The sequence below is a fragment of the Onychostruthus taczanowskii genome, unplaced genomic scaffold (genome assembly GCF_017590055.1).
Source record: "Onychostruthus taczanowskii isolate IOZ18803 unplaced genomic scaffold, ASM1759005v1 scaffold17, whole genome shotgun sequence".
NCBI classification, from domain to species: Eukaryota; Metazoa; Chordata; class Aves; order Passeriformes; family Passeridae; genus Onychostruthus; species Onychostruthus taczanowskii.
In genome coordinates this window covers 632,454-647,761 of record NW_024498906.1, presented here as the reverse complement: position 1 = coordinate 647,761, position 15,308 = coordinate 632,454, and the positions used below count along the sequence as shown (strand labels likewise).

Sequence of the window (15,308 nt, the reverse complement as noted above, 5' to 3'; positions counted from 1 at the left end):
AAACATTTTACAAAAGAAACCATATTTGCAACAATTTAAAAAGTTCGTATTTACAAATATTACAAAAATACAAAATGGATGCAAGTCCATAAACCATTGTCTTTTCTGCCAGCATGAACTGGTGCTAGTACCAAAATAGTTACACTGTAACCTTCTTAAATTTTTTAAAATTCTTTAAGTCATAACCTACATTATTTCTCTATCTGCCACCATTGCAGCAAATGCACTCAATCACTGACCTTTGGCAAAAGCAAACATATGCTTTATTTGCTACAACTATTCCTTGCCCTCTATGCTGCCACAACAACAAAACCAGAAAGGCAAAAAAAAAAAAAAAAGAAAAAAAAAAGAAGAAAAGGGGAAAATATTATTTTTCAGAACACAGCTGTATAACTTAAGAAATAATTTTTGTAATATCAGTGCAAGCAACAGAACAGTAGGTTGAAATGACGGTTCAGCAGTTACCTGATGCACGTACTGTACCCTGTCTCAAGAGGGGAGTGATGTTCCCTTCGCTCTACAGCCTGTCCTCTGGTGCTTTAATGGCACACTTGGAATGCTACAGGTCTCCCTGCCATTCATCTGCCTCTGACTCCCACGTTTATTCTTAACTCTTTTGTTCACAGAGAATTTAGAATCTCTCTGTTTGGGTTTCAATCTGCTAAATATAAATCAGGAAATTAAGCAAAAGGAGACTGTACTCCAATGGGATTGTTTTGTGTTTGTTCTAAGTGTGAAATACTGCCTCATTATTCTGGTAAAAAAAAAAAACAAACCCTAGTGTATACATATTTATTTAGGGTGTCTATGAAATTATTGATTGGTAATAAACAATGGTATCATCAAAGTAAATTCAGCTATATTCTCTTTAGTGTTTTAAATGACTATTTAACTCAGGACTATTAAACATTTTGTAAAAGTGCTCCTGGTAAAATTTTTGTAGAAAATGACTGAAGATGACAAACTAAGGATTTTCTGCCCATTATCTAAACTAGCTTTTGTCATATTCTCTAACATTTAATTCTAAACATTTATCTAAACTAGCTTTTGTCATATTCTCTAGAAGGTGGTTTGTTATATGCTAAACATTTCATTCTAAACATTCTCATTCATTCACTTCATTGTATTCAGACTTATTTTCCTACCTAAGCTGCTAATGTGATTAGACTTTTGTTTCCAAAACCTTTCTCTCATTATCTTTTTAAAAACTATTTTAGACGATTTTGCAGCCCTTCAACTGATGGATCATCCCTCATCCCAAAACACATATCAGATGCACAGTGACTCTGCCTCATCAACTGAATGCAACCAGGCTGCACAGGAGGACAGTAGGAAACTGTATAATACATGTCTTGTGGTAATCACTAGACAAAATCAGATGTGGGTCTTCTGGCGAATAACATTTTGGATATGTTAAACTGTTCTAATTTGCTTTTACTCCTTGAAATTGTAACAGTTTTAGATAGAACCTTCCTCTTTAAAACATGATCTACTTTCTTTTAATAACTCTCTCATTATGCATTACATGATTAAAAGAAAAAAAAAACCAAAACAAAAACCGAATTCACACATCCTGCCTCCAGTCCTTTACTTATGCTTAAAGCCAGCTTTTAGCCGATTCCTTTATACCAAAGAAGGCTCTTTCTGCCATCCTACTTGACCTGTCCTACTGCATACCCCATTCCTCCTTCACTATTTTCTCTGCACTAACCTTTCCTCTTTTCCTAACCATATACTACAGCAACCAATGCCAACTGCATGAGTTTTAGATAAAGAGGGCCTTGTCCTGTAAGTAGCACAGATGGGGCTACATCAGTGGAAATTGTGATGGCCCAAAGGAGAATCAGGCCTGTTGATTTTATTCCGTTTAAAAATTAAAAGTATAAAGCAACTCATGAGTTCTTGTGGTTTTAAGATCAGAATATTCAAGTAACTTCAAGTAGTTCAGCTTTTATCTCCCTGCCTTCATTTGTATCAAAGCAGCTACTTTGATTTGTCTCCTTTCCCACCCCAACCCAGTCCCCTCACCCTGTTCTGTGTTTCTGGTAAACCCAGACAAGATCCCTACTGTATGTGGCTGGCACAATGAACTGGAGCTTTCCCCTTCTCAGCTCAGCAATGAATATAAATAATGCATACACATACCTATTTCCCAGCTATGTTTTCACAGTGTCATTTTGGTAAATATTTAGGTAGCATGAATCTCATCAGCACAAAGAGAAAGCTTCACTGAAAACTCATTGCAGATATTTACTGGTAAATCGAAAGCGCTTCTTGCATGCTTATAATTTATTTGTTTCTTTTACGAACCAGAAACTAATCGTGTTTAAAGATTATAGGTACCAGGTTATGATTGTATTATGTATCCCAATAGCCTAATAGAATTATGAAAGTTAAGTACTGTTTCGTCTCACATCTATCCTCTCTGAAGCAATCCCTGCAAGAATAAAGGCCCAGGGGAGGCTGTGGGGTTGGGACCCTTTGGGGCTTAGCATCAGACCAGCTTTATTCTGTCAGAATCACACTCATCTTCCCCACCGATCCTCATGGTAACCCTCCCAGCTGTGCTTTCCAGTTAGCTTCTTTGGAGCTGCCTTAGAAAGACAAATGGTTTCTTGAATCCCCTCATAGTTAGCCTTTCCATTTCCTTAACTAAGTTGGAAAATTCCTGCTTTCCACTGCTCAATGCCATCCTTCAGGCCTGTCACACTGAAAGTGGTTATTGGTGGCCATGTTTCATGTTTGATATGAAAATGGTATTCACAGAATACAGTTATTACAATTGAATTAATTTGTCTTCTATAAACAAAGTTGTTATGCAGTAAATCGTTTGCCACGTCCACTTTTTGATAATCCTATTTACAAATTTTTATCAAAAATATGATATTTACATATGTTTTGTTAATTTTTTCTAAAGTTTGTTTCAGCTCATTTTAGTGTAGAAAAATACCAATTCTCAAGAGCATTTTTGTAGTTTTTTTGTTTTCTCCCTAGGGAAGCACTACAGTGAGGGATTTGTTTCTAGATGGGCAGCTTCTGGGAAAAAAACCCACCCAAAGTCACCTTTAACTCTATGGAAAGTGAATAGCCTTGAAATCTACAGTGGCAATGGAAATGAGAGTGGCATAAACCAAATGAAGCCAAAAGAAAACAGAACAGGCATAGCATATCCTCATCCTTTTAGAAAATGTAGTGTAATAAATAGCTACAGCTGTAGTCCTTTTGTTTCCCCAGCGTCTTCCAAATGCAAACACATCAAAGCATTGATATTGCCCTGTGATTGTTCTCTTTTTCTTCTTTTTGTTTCTTTGTTTTTTTGATTGCTACAGCATTGGCCTTTTACGTTGACATCCTTAAGATCTTGAGTGGTGTTGGAATCCTGGTCCTGGCACCCACGGAGCCTATGTAGAGCTTTGAGAAGACCGATCATCGTGGGGGCTGCCATCCGAGTTCTCGGTCTCCCCCTCGGAGATGGCCTGCATGGGCGTGTTGTACAGCCTGCAGCGCACGCTGTACCGGCTGCTGCTGGCTGCCGGCGGCGCCCGCGACCGCCCCACCCGCGAGGACGCTGACATGGGGAAGTTCTTGGAGGAGAATCCTTCCGTGTTGACCCTGGGGGAGCAGGGGGAGAGCGGCGACAATGCATCAGGGCTCGTTGTGGGAGGAGACTCTTCCGTGCTTTGAAGGGCGTCTGCTGTCAGCTCTCCAGGAGACTTCGGCAAAATAGGACTTTTCAGAATTTCCGTGGCAGACATCCTGTAGCTGGAATCAGATCGGCTGCCCTTTTTAAGGAGCAGTAGCTTAAACTCCTCATTGGATGTGTTGGACTTTTTGGCATTCCTGTATATGAGCCCAGGGGACCTCTGACTGCTAATGGAAGTGCCCATGTTGCTGGCTGGTGGCATGTTGCTGGTAGGCAGTGTGCTGCTGGTGGGAGGCTGGCTGCTGGTCCCAGATGAAGCTCTCAATCTGTTTCTTACGGAAAGGTCTCCAGAATCCTTTCTCCCAAGAACTTTCCTTTTTGATCTGTAAAAACACAAAGGAGAACTCTTTCATACATTATTTTTGTAGTATAATGTTAGTGCTCTTCTGGAGTTTTACAGATGCTTTCATTTTCATATTAGCCAGAGTTCTCTCAATCCCTCTGTAAGATATTGGAGGCTATCAGTGTCTCATGGCACTGAACTGCAGAGTCCCTCTCAACATTACCCAGCTCTTCCAAGACAGTGTATGCACAACAGCTCTTTGTAAAGACAATACATACAGAAACTTAGGTAATACTAATATGCAGCATAATCTATTCAGTATCAGAAAACTTCAGTTTCAGTTGTGATCCCAAATTTGAATACAAAATACTCTAAAATTGAAGAGATGCCTTTTCATACCCTTCTCTCTGCAACAATTCATTCACCAGACTAGAGCTGGTGGACTGGTAGGCAGAAGACAGGAACCACTGCAGTGTGTTTTCTTTGAAGACATCTATGTTGGTTGGAGAGAACAGCCTGATGTTTTTATCTGTAAAGCATCCCACACATGCCATGAAGATACTCAGACTGCACTGACCATAATACTCCAGGCCATAATAAAACATGCTTTAAAGCTACCTTTTCGAAAATGAAACTGACTTAACTGAAGAACGTAGTTTGAGGACAAGACTTAAACATAGAATAACCATCCTGCAGTTATTGTTAGAGGACAGCTGTGCAGGGATGCATGTTAACATTTCCCATTGCCACAAGGTTATGTCACCTGTGAATGACTGCAAACAGATCCTCAGTAGTGCGGGGTTTGTTTGGAGACACAAAGACATCCTCAGTGTCGGCCTGTGACTCCTCGCTCAGTGGAGACATGATGGACTCATCGCTTGGAGAAGACTCTTAAAAAGGAGAGAAGCCACGTTATGAGTCAGACTGCACTGCACTTTGCAACAGCACTGCCAGTTGGAGGCACCAGCTCTGCTCACAACTGAATGGGCGATACCACCATGCAGCCTTTTCCCTCTAATCTAAAAGTTGTGTCTGTTCCGTATTGGAGCCCATGAAAGGAGCACTGAACACAGGCTCTCCCATTTACAGCATAGCTGTGAAAATCAAACTCTTCTGTACACAGGGCCAATGCTCCTCCCATTTATCTTTTCAGCTGAAATGCAGCAGAAAGGAGGAAATAAATATCACAAATGCAGTCTGAATATTTGGAAAAGTGTAAATAGCTGTGAGCTGGCTAGCTGGCCAGCTAACAGACATGGGGGGGCCTATGCTTAAACCCACAGAGGGAAGTTGATGTGCCACTCTGCTTTGACTCCACTATCATCCCGCCCAAAACCTCCTGATTGGGTATGACACAGAAAGAATTCCCAACTGACCTTTCAGCGAAGGCTCGTCTGCGCCGCCCACCGTCTCGTCTGCCCTGCTGTCATCAGAGGCACTTTTGGTTGGGATACCTGATGTGATATCATTTTCCTGCTTGTAACCCTCTTCACTGAGTGAATCTACTGCTGCCATCTCTGCTTCGTAGCTGATACTCCCAGGCACATGGTGGCTTACATCGGGTTCGTGCTTAAACTGATAGGTGATGACCGATCCCTCAGTCTGAGCTGGGCTTTCATCCACGGGCCCAGCTTCCACCTTCTCCTCGCTGCCTGTGGAGAGCTCTTGCTGAGCCTGCACTTGCTGAAGATCCTGCACTGTTTCTGCTCCCTGGACAGGTTTCTTTGTTTCATCATCACTTGTGGGGACAGCTGAGCCCTTCTGAAAGCCGTCCATGGGGACGGCACCTGTCTGATTCAGAGAGCTTTCTGGTAAGTGTTCAGCAGCCAGGTGTGTTTGGTCCTTCCCAGGTTTGATTTCAACCAGACCCATGCTTGCTGAAGTTACAGCTTCTCTCTCACAGCTATTCTGCCCACCAAAAGAGGAGCTTTTCTCTAAAGGTGGCTTTCCAGGGCCTGCTTCTGCTGGGGAAGTGTCAATGTATAGCATTATGGCCTCATCTGTAGAGTACTGGCGTGATACCGGTTTCTTAGCTAAGAGTGGCCTCATTTTGCCTGGAGAGACCTCAGTTGCCATCAGGGTGGTCTCCTGTATGCAGAGCAGGTCTGGGGTACTGCCTTTATGTTTCACTCCTTCAGGCTTGTTGACTGCCCGCAGGTGGACAGACTTGAGAACGGAGGGTGTGATGGCGAGGGCAGAGGGAGGGCCGGGCTGCAGGGCTTCCCCGACTGCGCTCTGCTTGCTGTGGCTAAAGGTATGCAGCTGGTGCCTGTGAGCGAAGGGCTTGCTCAAGACATTGTGAAGAGCACTTAGGTCAAGGTGAGTAGGAGGTATAATCGGAAGTTCAAGGTCTTTGCTCACTGAGGCAGTGCCATCTTTTGAAAGTGGCTGCTGCAGTGATGATTTCCTCTCTGGAACTTTCGGCTTCCTCTTGCTCCCCCCTGGAGACAACGGTCCTGAAAAGAAAGCTGTCGGAAAAGAAGAGGTGGGTGTCTCTGACTGGCTGGAGTACCCACTGGAGGGTGAGGCTAACCCTGCCAACTTCTCCGGGGAGGCCAGCTTAAACTCATTATCAACAGAGGGGAGAGATGGGGTTGTAGCTCGTGACCCAGACTGAGATGTCTGGGATTCAGAGCTCTCTGGTGACTTGATGCACTCTATGACTGTAGTACCCGTAGCAGTGCTTGAATTGGACAAGGACCTGTAAGGATCGCTAGATTTCAAGTCGTTCAGAAGCCAGAGGTCTGCATAGTGAGGTTGTTCAGCACCTTCATCTTTAAAGGAGGGGATACTGGCGGTGTCAAATGGAGTGTCCTTTAACCCGCCATCATCCTGGTTTGGCCAGGGAAGCTCCTGTTTGGCTGGCAGGTTGGGGCCTTCCACTCGGGAAGGTGTGTTTGAAAACTCAAGGGGCAGCTTCATCTCCCTGGCAGTGTGAGAGACATGCTGCCCACCACCGATCTTTGGTTCTTTCTTGTCAGGAAGGTCGGTGCTGCCCTCTGATTTCCTCAAAGACGAGCTGCGTTTTGGTGGGGCTGGCTTTGCCTTTGGTTTCTTCAGCGAGATGCACTGCCGTGCCTGCCTCCTGTGGCCCACGCACTCCTGCCAGGCACAGTCGGCTAGGCTGGAAGCCATGCTCCCAGTCTGGCCACTCTCGGAGCCTGGGGCTGCATAGTTGCATATATAGCTTTTATTACCCTTCAGACCGCAGTCAAAGTGCATGGAGGTATAGTATCCTTCAGTATCCACAGAAAAGTGTGAGCTAGTGTCTGCCTTGTCAGAGGGGGTCTTTTCAAGGAAGCTGTCGTAGGTGGCCATGCTGGTAAAGCTGGGACATCCCAGGCTGTCTGCCTTTGGGCGCTCAGGGCTGAAATCCTGGCGACAGGAGGCGTCATGGTGATGGTGCAGATAGTTCCATTCACTGTCGCTCGTGTTGCTGTTGTTGGGGTCATCCAGTAAATCTGCCACAGTGGATGTGAAGGAGCTTGCCCTGTGGCCCCTGACCTTGTCTGCATGGTCACCAAACTGCTCTGTGATGAAGACGTTGGAGTCCTCATTGGCATTGGGAGCGGTATTGAGTGACAGCTCGGAGTCACAGTGTGAAGAACCTGTTAGTGGAGGAGAGGCAGCAGGAGGAATGGTTTCAGATGTCTGGGAGGGACACGTGGAGCTGCTCCCGCTCCAGTTGCCACTGGAGGACTGGTGATCGTCTTTCTGGTCCATATGGCTACTGAGCAGGACTCCTGCTGTGGAGATGGAGTGAATTGGGCTCCCGAAGGTATCTGAGTTGGATGAAATTTCACAGCTGCCTGAATCGACCATCCTTGACAGCCGCAATCTCCCTCTCTCGCTGATGCTGTGCTCAGGGCTATGCAGGTGCTGAGGACAAGTTAAACCAAGGGGCTGGCACTCCTGTGAACCCTGCTTGCTCAAGATCTCCTTCCCCTTTTTCAGGATCCTCTCCTGACCAGCTAGGAAGTGCTCTGCTTCGTACCCTGCACTCTTGGTGGTGGCATCCTGATGGCCCTCGCTGGCCCGGGCGCCCTCGCGGGGAAGGCTCCGCGAGCGGATGCGGTTGCTCACAGCAGCAGCAAAGACCGCATCCCCGTTGTCCGCCAGCACCAGGATGTTGCCAGTGGAGTGGGAGAGGGAGGCAACAACGCTCTGTCCCCGCTGGGCACGGATCCGTCGGCGGGAGGGAGCAGCAATCAGGATTTCTTCTGTCTGGCACTCCGAATCCCGGGTCCCCAACCTCCTGTTGCTGGAGCCAGAGAATTCTGGGTTTGTGTGCACAATCACATTGCGCTCTCTCGCCACTGGCGACTCGTCTGAATCTAGGACACATGGAAAGCTGGGTGAGTGGGAGAGAGCTCCACATTTCCTGGCATGAGACAACCCGCGGAGCAACCCAAGAAGATATTATCTGCTGTATTCTTTATTTTTTAATCTTTCTGAGCACTGGACCAAATTTAAGTTTTGTATAGAGAATTTATAAGGCAGATCTCCTGCCAGTGAGGTAGGGAAATTCTAGTCCTACAACATGACAACATGACTTCTGCAATGCATTCTCAATGTGGAGCTGAGCTTGCTGTGCTAAATACTAAGAAAAATACTAAGTCTTTGTGACTGTTTCAGCTACTTAAAAGTTTTCGGGAGTGGCTGCTGGACAAAACACTCCATAAGCTTCTAAAAATAATTCTGTTTCTCCTACCTGTCTGTTTAGAATTTCCATTATCTGCTTCTTTACTATCAAGAATACTTGCAAGACAAAAGGATCTTTCTTTCATAGGCTCTCTGATTATTTATTCCCTATGATAAACACATTTCTTCTGTTTCCAGTCAAGTTTCATGGCAACCGACTGAAACACCAGAGCCATCTTCAGGTGCAGATGAACATTAAGAAATAGCAATTCTGTTAGTTTTGTTTTGAGTTAATAAGAATTTCACACTGAATTTGCCCCCAACAGAGTTGTTCCTAATTTACCCTGACAAAAAGTGAGGTAATTTGGTAGATTTAAGGCAAATATTCTTGATGATAAAGAATAATAGGAAGGAATTGAGGAGTGTGATAAATCAAAGGAAGGGGTTTAGCAAAACTCCCATAGAGTACCAGCAGCTGTATCTATGGTGGATATTCAACCACTCATCTAAGTTATCCAGCTGTTGTGACAACTCGTCATCACTTTGTGGAGTAACATCTGTCAGTTCTTTACCTTAAACTCCCCTGATGCAAGAAAAAACTTTCACTTAATCTAGTTACTTTTTATGCACATAACTATGGGTTCATAACAGAAATAAAATGAAAAAGAAAAAAAGAACTGATTAACATTTACACAATAAGAGCTGAACACGTACATCTATATTACTCAGTAAGGCCCCAGTCCTTCAAGGCCATATGGAGTAATATAGCTTTTCTTACTGTAGTAAATCAAAAGAACAAAACACATCATTCCTAAACTCTACAAGCATTTACACTTTCAAGGTTTTGTTTCTTTGGAAGACTAACTACCAGCTCATATTCCTGCAATTTAAGTTGGTTAGAAAGCTAGCTGTGGAAGATTTGTATTTATACTACACCTATTTCTTGTTGCACTCTTCTGGGGATGCCAGAGATGGTTTTCCTCCTCCTCAACTTTCGTCTCCGCTGTAGTACAGATTGTGAATGAACAAGAGAGCAGCGTATACTAGCCTCTCTGTCAAAACCAACTCCTGCAACCCATAAATAGGTCTCATTAGCCTTTAGAAATAGTAAACAAATTTTCATGGCTGGAACACAGTGGAGGTATGTGAGCTTGGATTAAGCCTGTGAATAAACATAAGGGAGCCCTTATGTAGCTCTTATGCAAATTATATCACAGTATATCACAGTTTTACGTCTAATTCCAGCTCCCCCTCAGCAGCCTGGTCTGCCAAAAATAACAGAAGGCATGAAAAGAAAAAGAACAGAAAAAGGAAAGAAAATCAGGAAAGCAAATAGAGAGCTCTTGGTAGCAGGGCATCTTATAGCTATTTATCCATCTGTCATAGGGACAATGACAGTAACTTAACTGCAAAGCATTATCTGTTCACCTGTAGCCTGACTTATTTTAAGCAAATAAGTGCAAGAAAACATTTTAAGGTTCTAATGCCATATTGCAGTAGTTGGGGCTTCTTAGGAGACCAATATGCCAAGGGAGCTAACATTTCAAAAAGGAAGGAGACAGCTAAAATGGGGCCAAGTCACCATGCAAGTTTAGAGAGCATTCTCTGTGACAATGACACGTGACTGAGAATGACATTAACGGGGAGCTGCCATTTACTTGCATACATCAGGAAATGGCCCGATTTTCCCATGTGAGCAGCACACGGTGGGAGTCTGCTCAGGTCACACAATCAAGATCCTCAGTTTAGATTTAGAAGCACAAGTTCTTGAGTGCATTTGTTTATACAGAATAGGTGAGAATTCATTGTTTTCTTAATGTTTCCATGGCATTAGCCAAAGGAGTTGTCTTTCAGTTTGATTTTATGCTGTGTAGTCAAAAAAAAGTTAAAAGGAAGCTGACCAGAAGGCCAGTGCCCGTCTGTGCTGGTTTTTTTCACAACTGTATACTCACTCATGCTCTCTAAAGTTGACATGGGACAGGTTGGAAAAAATGTGCCAGGTCCATAAAAACACTAACATAAGGATTGCTGGTACAGTGGTTTGTAATCTTAAGAAAAACGAACAAACTAAAGCAAACAAAAGGAAAAAGAAATCCTGATAAGAAGCTCTATTTTAATAGCGTATAATTATAGAAAACATAATTATACACAGACATACACATACATATTACATTACATAACAATGTAAAACATTAAAAAGTAACTTTCTTGTAAAAGTTCTTCTTGAAATCTACTACAGTGAAATAGAGGCTTCAGACAGATGTCCTGTAACCACCAATGCCCCTGGAATAAGCAGAGGAAGAACTTTCTTTAATATGGAACAAAAGTGCCGTAAACTCCAACAACAATCATTTTCAAAAAAGTGAACATTTCTCAGGGTTGGGAGAAGCTTAAAAAACAAAAACAGAGAACTAAAAGCAAACTCTTTGAAACAAAAAATCAATCAGCATCATTGCTGGTTTTCCAGCAACTGTGAGTTAGCTGAACATGCTCTGTGTGCCAGATGCACCGGGGTCATCTCCGAGAGGAAAGTGGAAGAGGGTATTTCTTCCCCGTGATGCATACAAATTATTCCCATTAGTGCTAATGAGAATGATACACATAAACATCCAGAAGATTACATACCATTCTTGATCTGTAAAACTGATCAGTGGAAATTTGGTTCCAATGTATGGCAGGTGGAGTCTAGGCAAAAAGGGCTATTACTGGAAAAGTTAACATTGGTCCCAGACCTAACTGTCCTGTGGCTGCACTAGGTGACAATAGCCCTGTTAGAAAGCCTGCACTGGTTAGGGTCCTATATTGAAACTAGAAGGAGCATTGTTTAACACCAGCTTTATCTCGTGGAAATATGCCACATTATCTGTGACTTTCTGTGGGGATTTCCAGAGGCAGTGCCCAACCTATGACCTTGGCTGGCTCGTGACCTGCAGCCCAGCAGGGTGTATGCAGGCAGTCCTGCCACTCAGCTGCCTGTCCTCCTGTGGCCAGAGAACTGTCCTGGAGAAAGGGACACCCACTCCTGGCTGCCACCTCCACAGGGAGGCAGAGCTGGTGGCACTGTGCAGTGTCACCTCCTCTGCCAGGACGGAGGCGAACTGGGACTGTGTTGCTGTCACTGGGAGGATTGATACAGCTGAAGGTGGAGTAGATGGGGACTTGTGACCATGATGCTGTAAGCCCAAAAGCCTTGGTTGTGAGCTGAAGCTGCACTGTGAGCATACAGCTCTCTCCAGCACCATGGTGAATCCTACATCCTTCTTGCAGGAAGGTTTGTGCACCACTGATAGACATGAGGAAAAACAATGGACATGCGGGGCTTGTTACCTTACCCCAACCCCCCAGCTACTGGGAAAACAGAATTAAATACAGATACTTTCTCTGGAGAATGAAGGTTAACTGAAAGCCCCCTGCTTTTTTCCTGATTGTTTACATTGAAGTCTATAACCCTGAAAGTTAGCCCACTTTATGCTTTTAAGTTAATCAAAACTTGGTACTTGAAAATATTATTGAGGAAAATTCAGATCAACTTTATGTTTACCATAGCCCTCTGGAAGGAAAGAAAGAGAAAAAGAGAAAGAGAAAAACAGCCTGATTTTTGTTTCTGGAAATAAGTCATCTATCACATTTAATAAGTGATATACTTGCTGCTTCTATAAACAAGTTCTCCTTCAAATAAATCTAGTAAAATATATCCAAACGTTATAGAAATGAAAGAAAATGCCATTACTATACCTTCAGCATAGCTGCATGTAAAGAGATCTCAGAGCGATGGTTTGCATGCTACACATTCATGCCTTGCATGTTTAAAGCACTGCAAATAGTAGCCTACATTCTCTAGTTTCTCTTCTCCTGCTACACATGATAATCATATGATTAATTTTGGTGGCTTTCTGCATTATTTCAGTCAGCTACATTCAAAAAGTTATTTGAGGTCTTTGTTAATACAGACTGTAAGTTATATACACAACAAAAGTACATTGTTTATACAGGGAACTAGAGTTATGTTACACCATATAACACAACCAAAAATATGGGCCAAATTAATCCTAGATGCATCTTCAGCGACTCCAGCAGTCACGCGTAAGGGATGAATTTAGCCCACTGTCTTTCAGAAACTGAATGTTCAAGCTAGGATCTTTGCCCCAGGACTGCACAATCCCATGACTTCAAATAAATTAAACAAAATAAGTACTTGACCTCTCTCGAACCATGCATTAAATACAAAAAGAAATAGAAGAGATTTGTACCAGTGACATTGATGGGGATAATGCAAGAAGAAATCACTTGGGCATCTTGTTTCATTTTCTCCTCTGGAGTTGGGAGAGGTAGTGCTTTACTCCAATTGGTTTGTTTATCCAGTGTAGAAGGGATATTATGTATTGGATTTTTCGGCCTCTGCCCTAACATGACATCTGTATCTTCGTCCTCTGGTGGATGGGACTGCAAATGAATACATTCAAAATCAGTGTCTCCCACTCAGGCACACAAGGCTAATTTTGAAACAAAGCAGACACACAAATCAGAAATCAATTACAGGGATGCAGGAAGGAATCATTCTAAGTCACACAGCATCAGCTATTCTCCAATGGAAACTTAACATCCTGCTAATAGGAGAAAAACACCTCAGCATACTGGAACTCAGCACATTTACAGTGACATTTACAGGCCATCTCCTCTGTCAGAAGGGGCACATCCTGCACTTGTGCATAGCCATGGCAAGTGTGTCCTCAGTTCCCACAAGCATTAGACATGTGGGTTCTCATTTGCAACTGCAACTGGCCTCATAAAACCATTCATTCAAGCATCAGAAGGTCCAAAGTTTTAAAGAAGACACATCTATATTTTAGAATGACCATTTGCATTTCATTTGTACAAACACAGACCAAGAGCAGACCATAGTACAGCCACCCAACAGCTGTGGTGGGAAGTGGCAGGTGTTGACAGTGCTGGGACAGGGGGATAATAATCAAAGAAAAGAGTGTCCACCACCAGAAGAAATTCAAAAGATTGTTTAGAAACCATGCATATTTTTATAGCATACTACAAGAAGTACTAGATGCTGAAGGTGAAGAAACAAAAGAAAGAGAAGTAAGCAGCATGAAAGAAACACAGAGAGTTTTTTTCTTTTGGAAGAAACAACAAATTCCCCAATACCCTGTCTTGCAGAGAGAAATAAAGCAAGTGCGTTTTCGTGTGGTGCTGGCTGCCAACTTGGGTTGGGGGGCTCTCTTTGTTTGCAAAAAAAACCCAAAAAGTTTCTGTTTGTTTGGAAGGGACAGAGGGGAGAAACTTACCTTTACCTTCTTCTGCCTAATTTCCCTCCCTTCTTCCATTAATACATTCTTCTGTAAGCTGTGACAACTGTTTGGCCGGCTCAGGACATCTGTCTGCCTCTCATTTTTTAAAAATGAAGTGCAATCCCTTTCAGACAGGCTTTCTCTTCAGTCTTGAATTCCCAGCTGCTTAACTACCAGCCTTCCCTCCTTCATGCCTGCTGTTTACACTTTATTTGCCAGTTTTAGTTTCGGTAGCAAACAGGGCAAAAATAAAATGTTGCTCTACATTGCCATGGCAGAGCATTGAGCAGGTGGGTGTTGAACACGGCAGGATCATGCCCTTTCTGCCATTGTACTTATGCCATTTCTCTGCCCAGGCTCCTCACAAATCATGAGGGAATTAACCATCTCAGGCTTGCCAAATAACATTTACGTCCCGGCCCCAAAAGCATTAAAGATCTTAACTCTGCAGCTACTATTTGAACTGTCGGAGGGCACTTACTTACCTCGTCAGTGTCACCTCCTGCAGCACCCCCAGACCTAAGACAACACAGGTTTCCTCTTCTCCCGCCCGCAGAAAACCCTCTTTTCCCACGTAGGATTTCAGTCAAACATTGCAGCCTTCTTTCTGCCTGCAGCTTTTGTGCTGATTCCCGGCAGACGTGAATAGCTCATATAAACTTCAAGCACAAAAGACTTTGTTTCCTAGGTAACCCCCCCCCCCCCACCCCCCGCCCTAAGTTTGATGCATGCATGCAAAAAACCCACCCTTGCACACACACAGAGGCACGTGGACACACACACACACACACACACACACACTCTGCATTTGTTGCCGAATTCATCCTTCCCTGGATGACAAAGAAGTGCTGGACAAAGCAGACAGAGTGGCCCTGGCTGCCAGAGCTCCTGCTCTCCAAGCAGTGGCATCACCAAATGGCCAGAGAATAAATACCTGCTGTTGGTGTGGCATTGTCCAAACCATTTCCTACCATTGAGGAAAAAAAAAAAAGGGGCAGTTGCAAAACATGGCAAGAGAATTAAATGGAATTGCTAACGCTATTGAGTCTGCCCGAGTTCAGGCTTTTTAAAGGAGGTGATGGGGGGAGGCAGCTTTGTGGCCTTGAGCTCCTGAAACCTATCCAAGGTGTGAAGAATGAAAGAAGGGGGGAAAACGTTATTATTGTGCCTTACTGACATGAGAAAAACAGAAATGGCTTCTTTTAGCGCAGTAAAGTTAGCAAGTGAAAAGCAAAGAAAGAGGAAGGGTTAGGATCTGCAAGGGAGAAGAGTGAGACAGGGCTGTTAATTGAGGATTGCTTGTTTTTCCAGTACCTTTCTACTCCAGGGGGTCATGTGGCAACACTCAATTGGGGAGGGCGAACGGGTGCTGTTAAACTAT

At 43.6% G+C, this 15,308-nt stretch overlaps 1 protein-coding gene across 1 annotated transcript in view; it reads right to left on the bottom strand.

The window, feature by feature from the left end:
• Positions 1–1,037: 1,037 nt before the first annotated feature.
• The window catches only part of NHS (NHS actin remodeling regulator), a 243,113-nt gene continuing 228,842 nt past the window's right edge, over positions 1,038–15,308 (bottom strand). Inside the window, exons 4-9 of the mRNA XM_041399988.1 lie at positions 15,242–15,304; positions 12,878–13,070; positions 9,564–9,695; positions 5,363–8,320; positions 4,750–4,876; positions 1,038–4,026 (exon numbers count right to left, since the gene is read on the bottom strand). Of these exons, the coding sequence (XP_041255922.1) occupies positions 3,402–4,026; positions 4,750–4,876; positions 5,363–8,320; positions 9,564–9,695; positions 12,878–13,070; positions 15,242–15,304 (4,098 nt within the window). The 3' untranslated portion in view covers positions 1,038–3,401. The remainder of the gene's footprint in view (positions 4,027–4,749; positions 4,877–5,362; positions 8,321–9,563; positions 9,696–12,877; positions 13,071–15,241; positions 15,305–15,308) is intronic.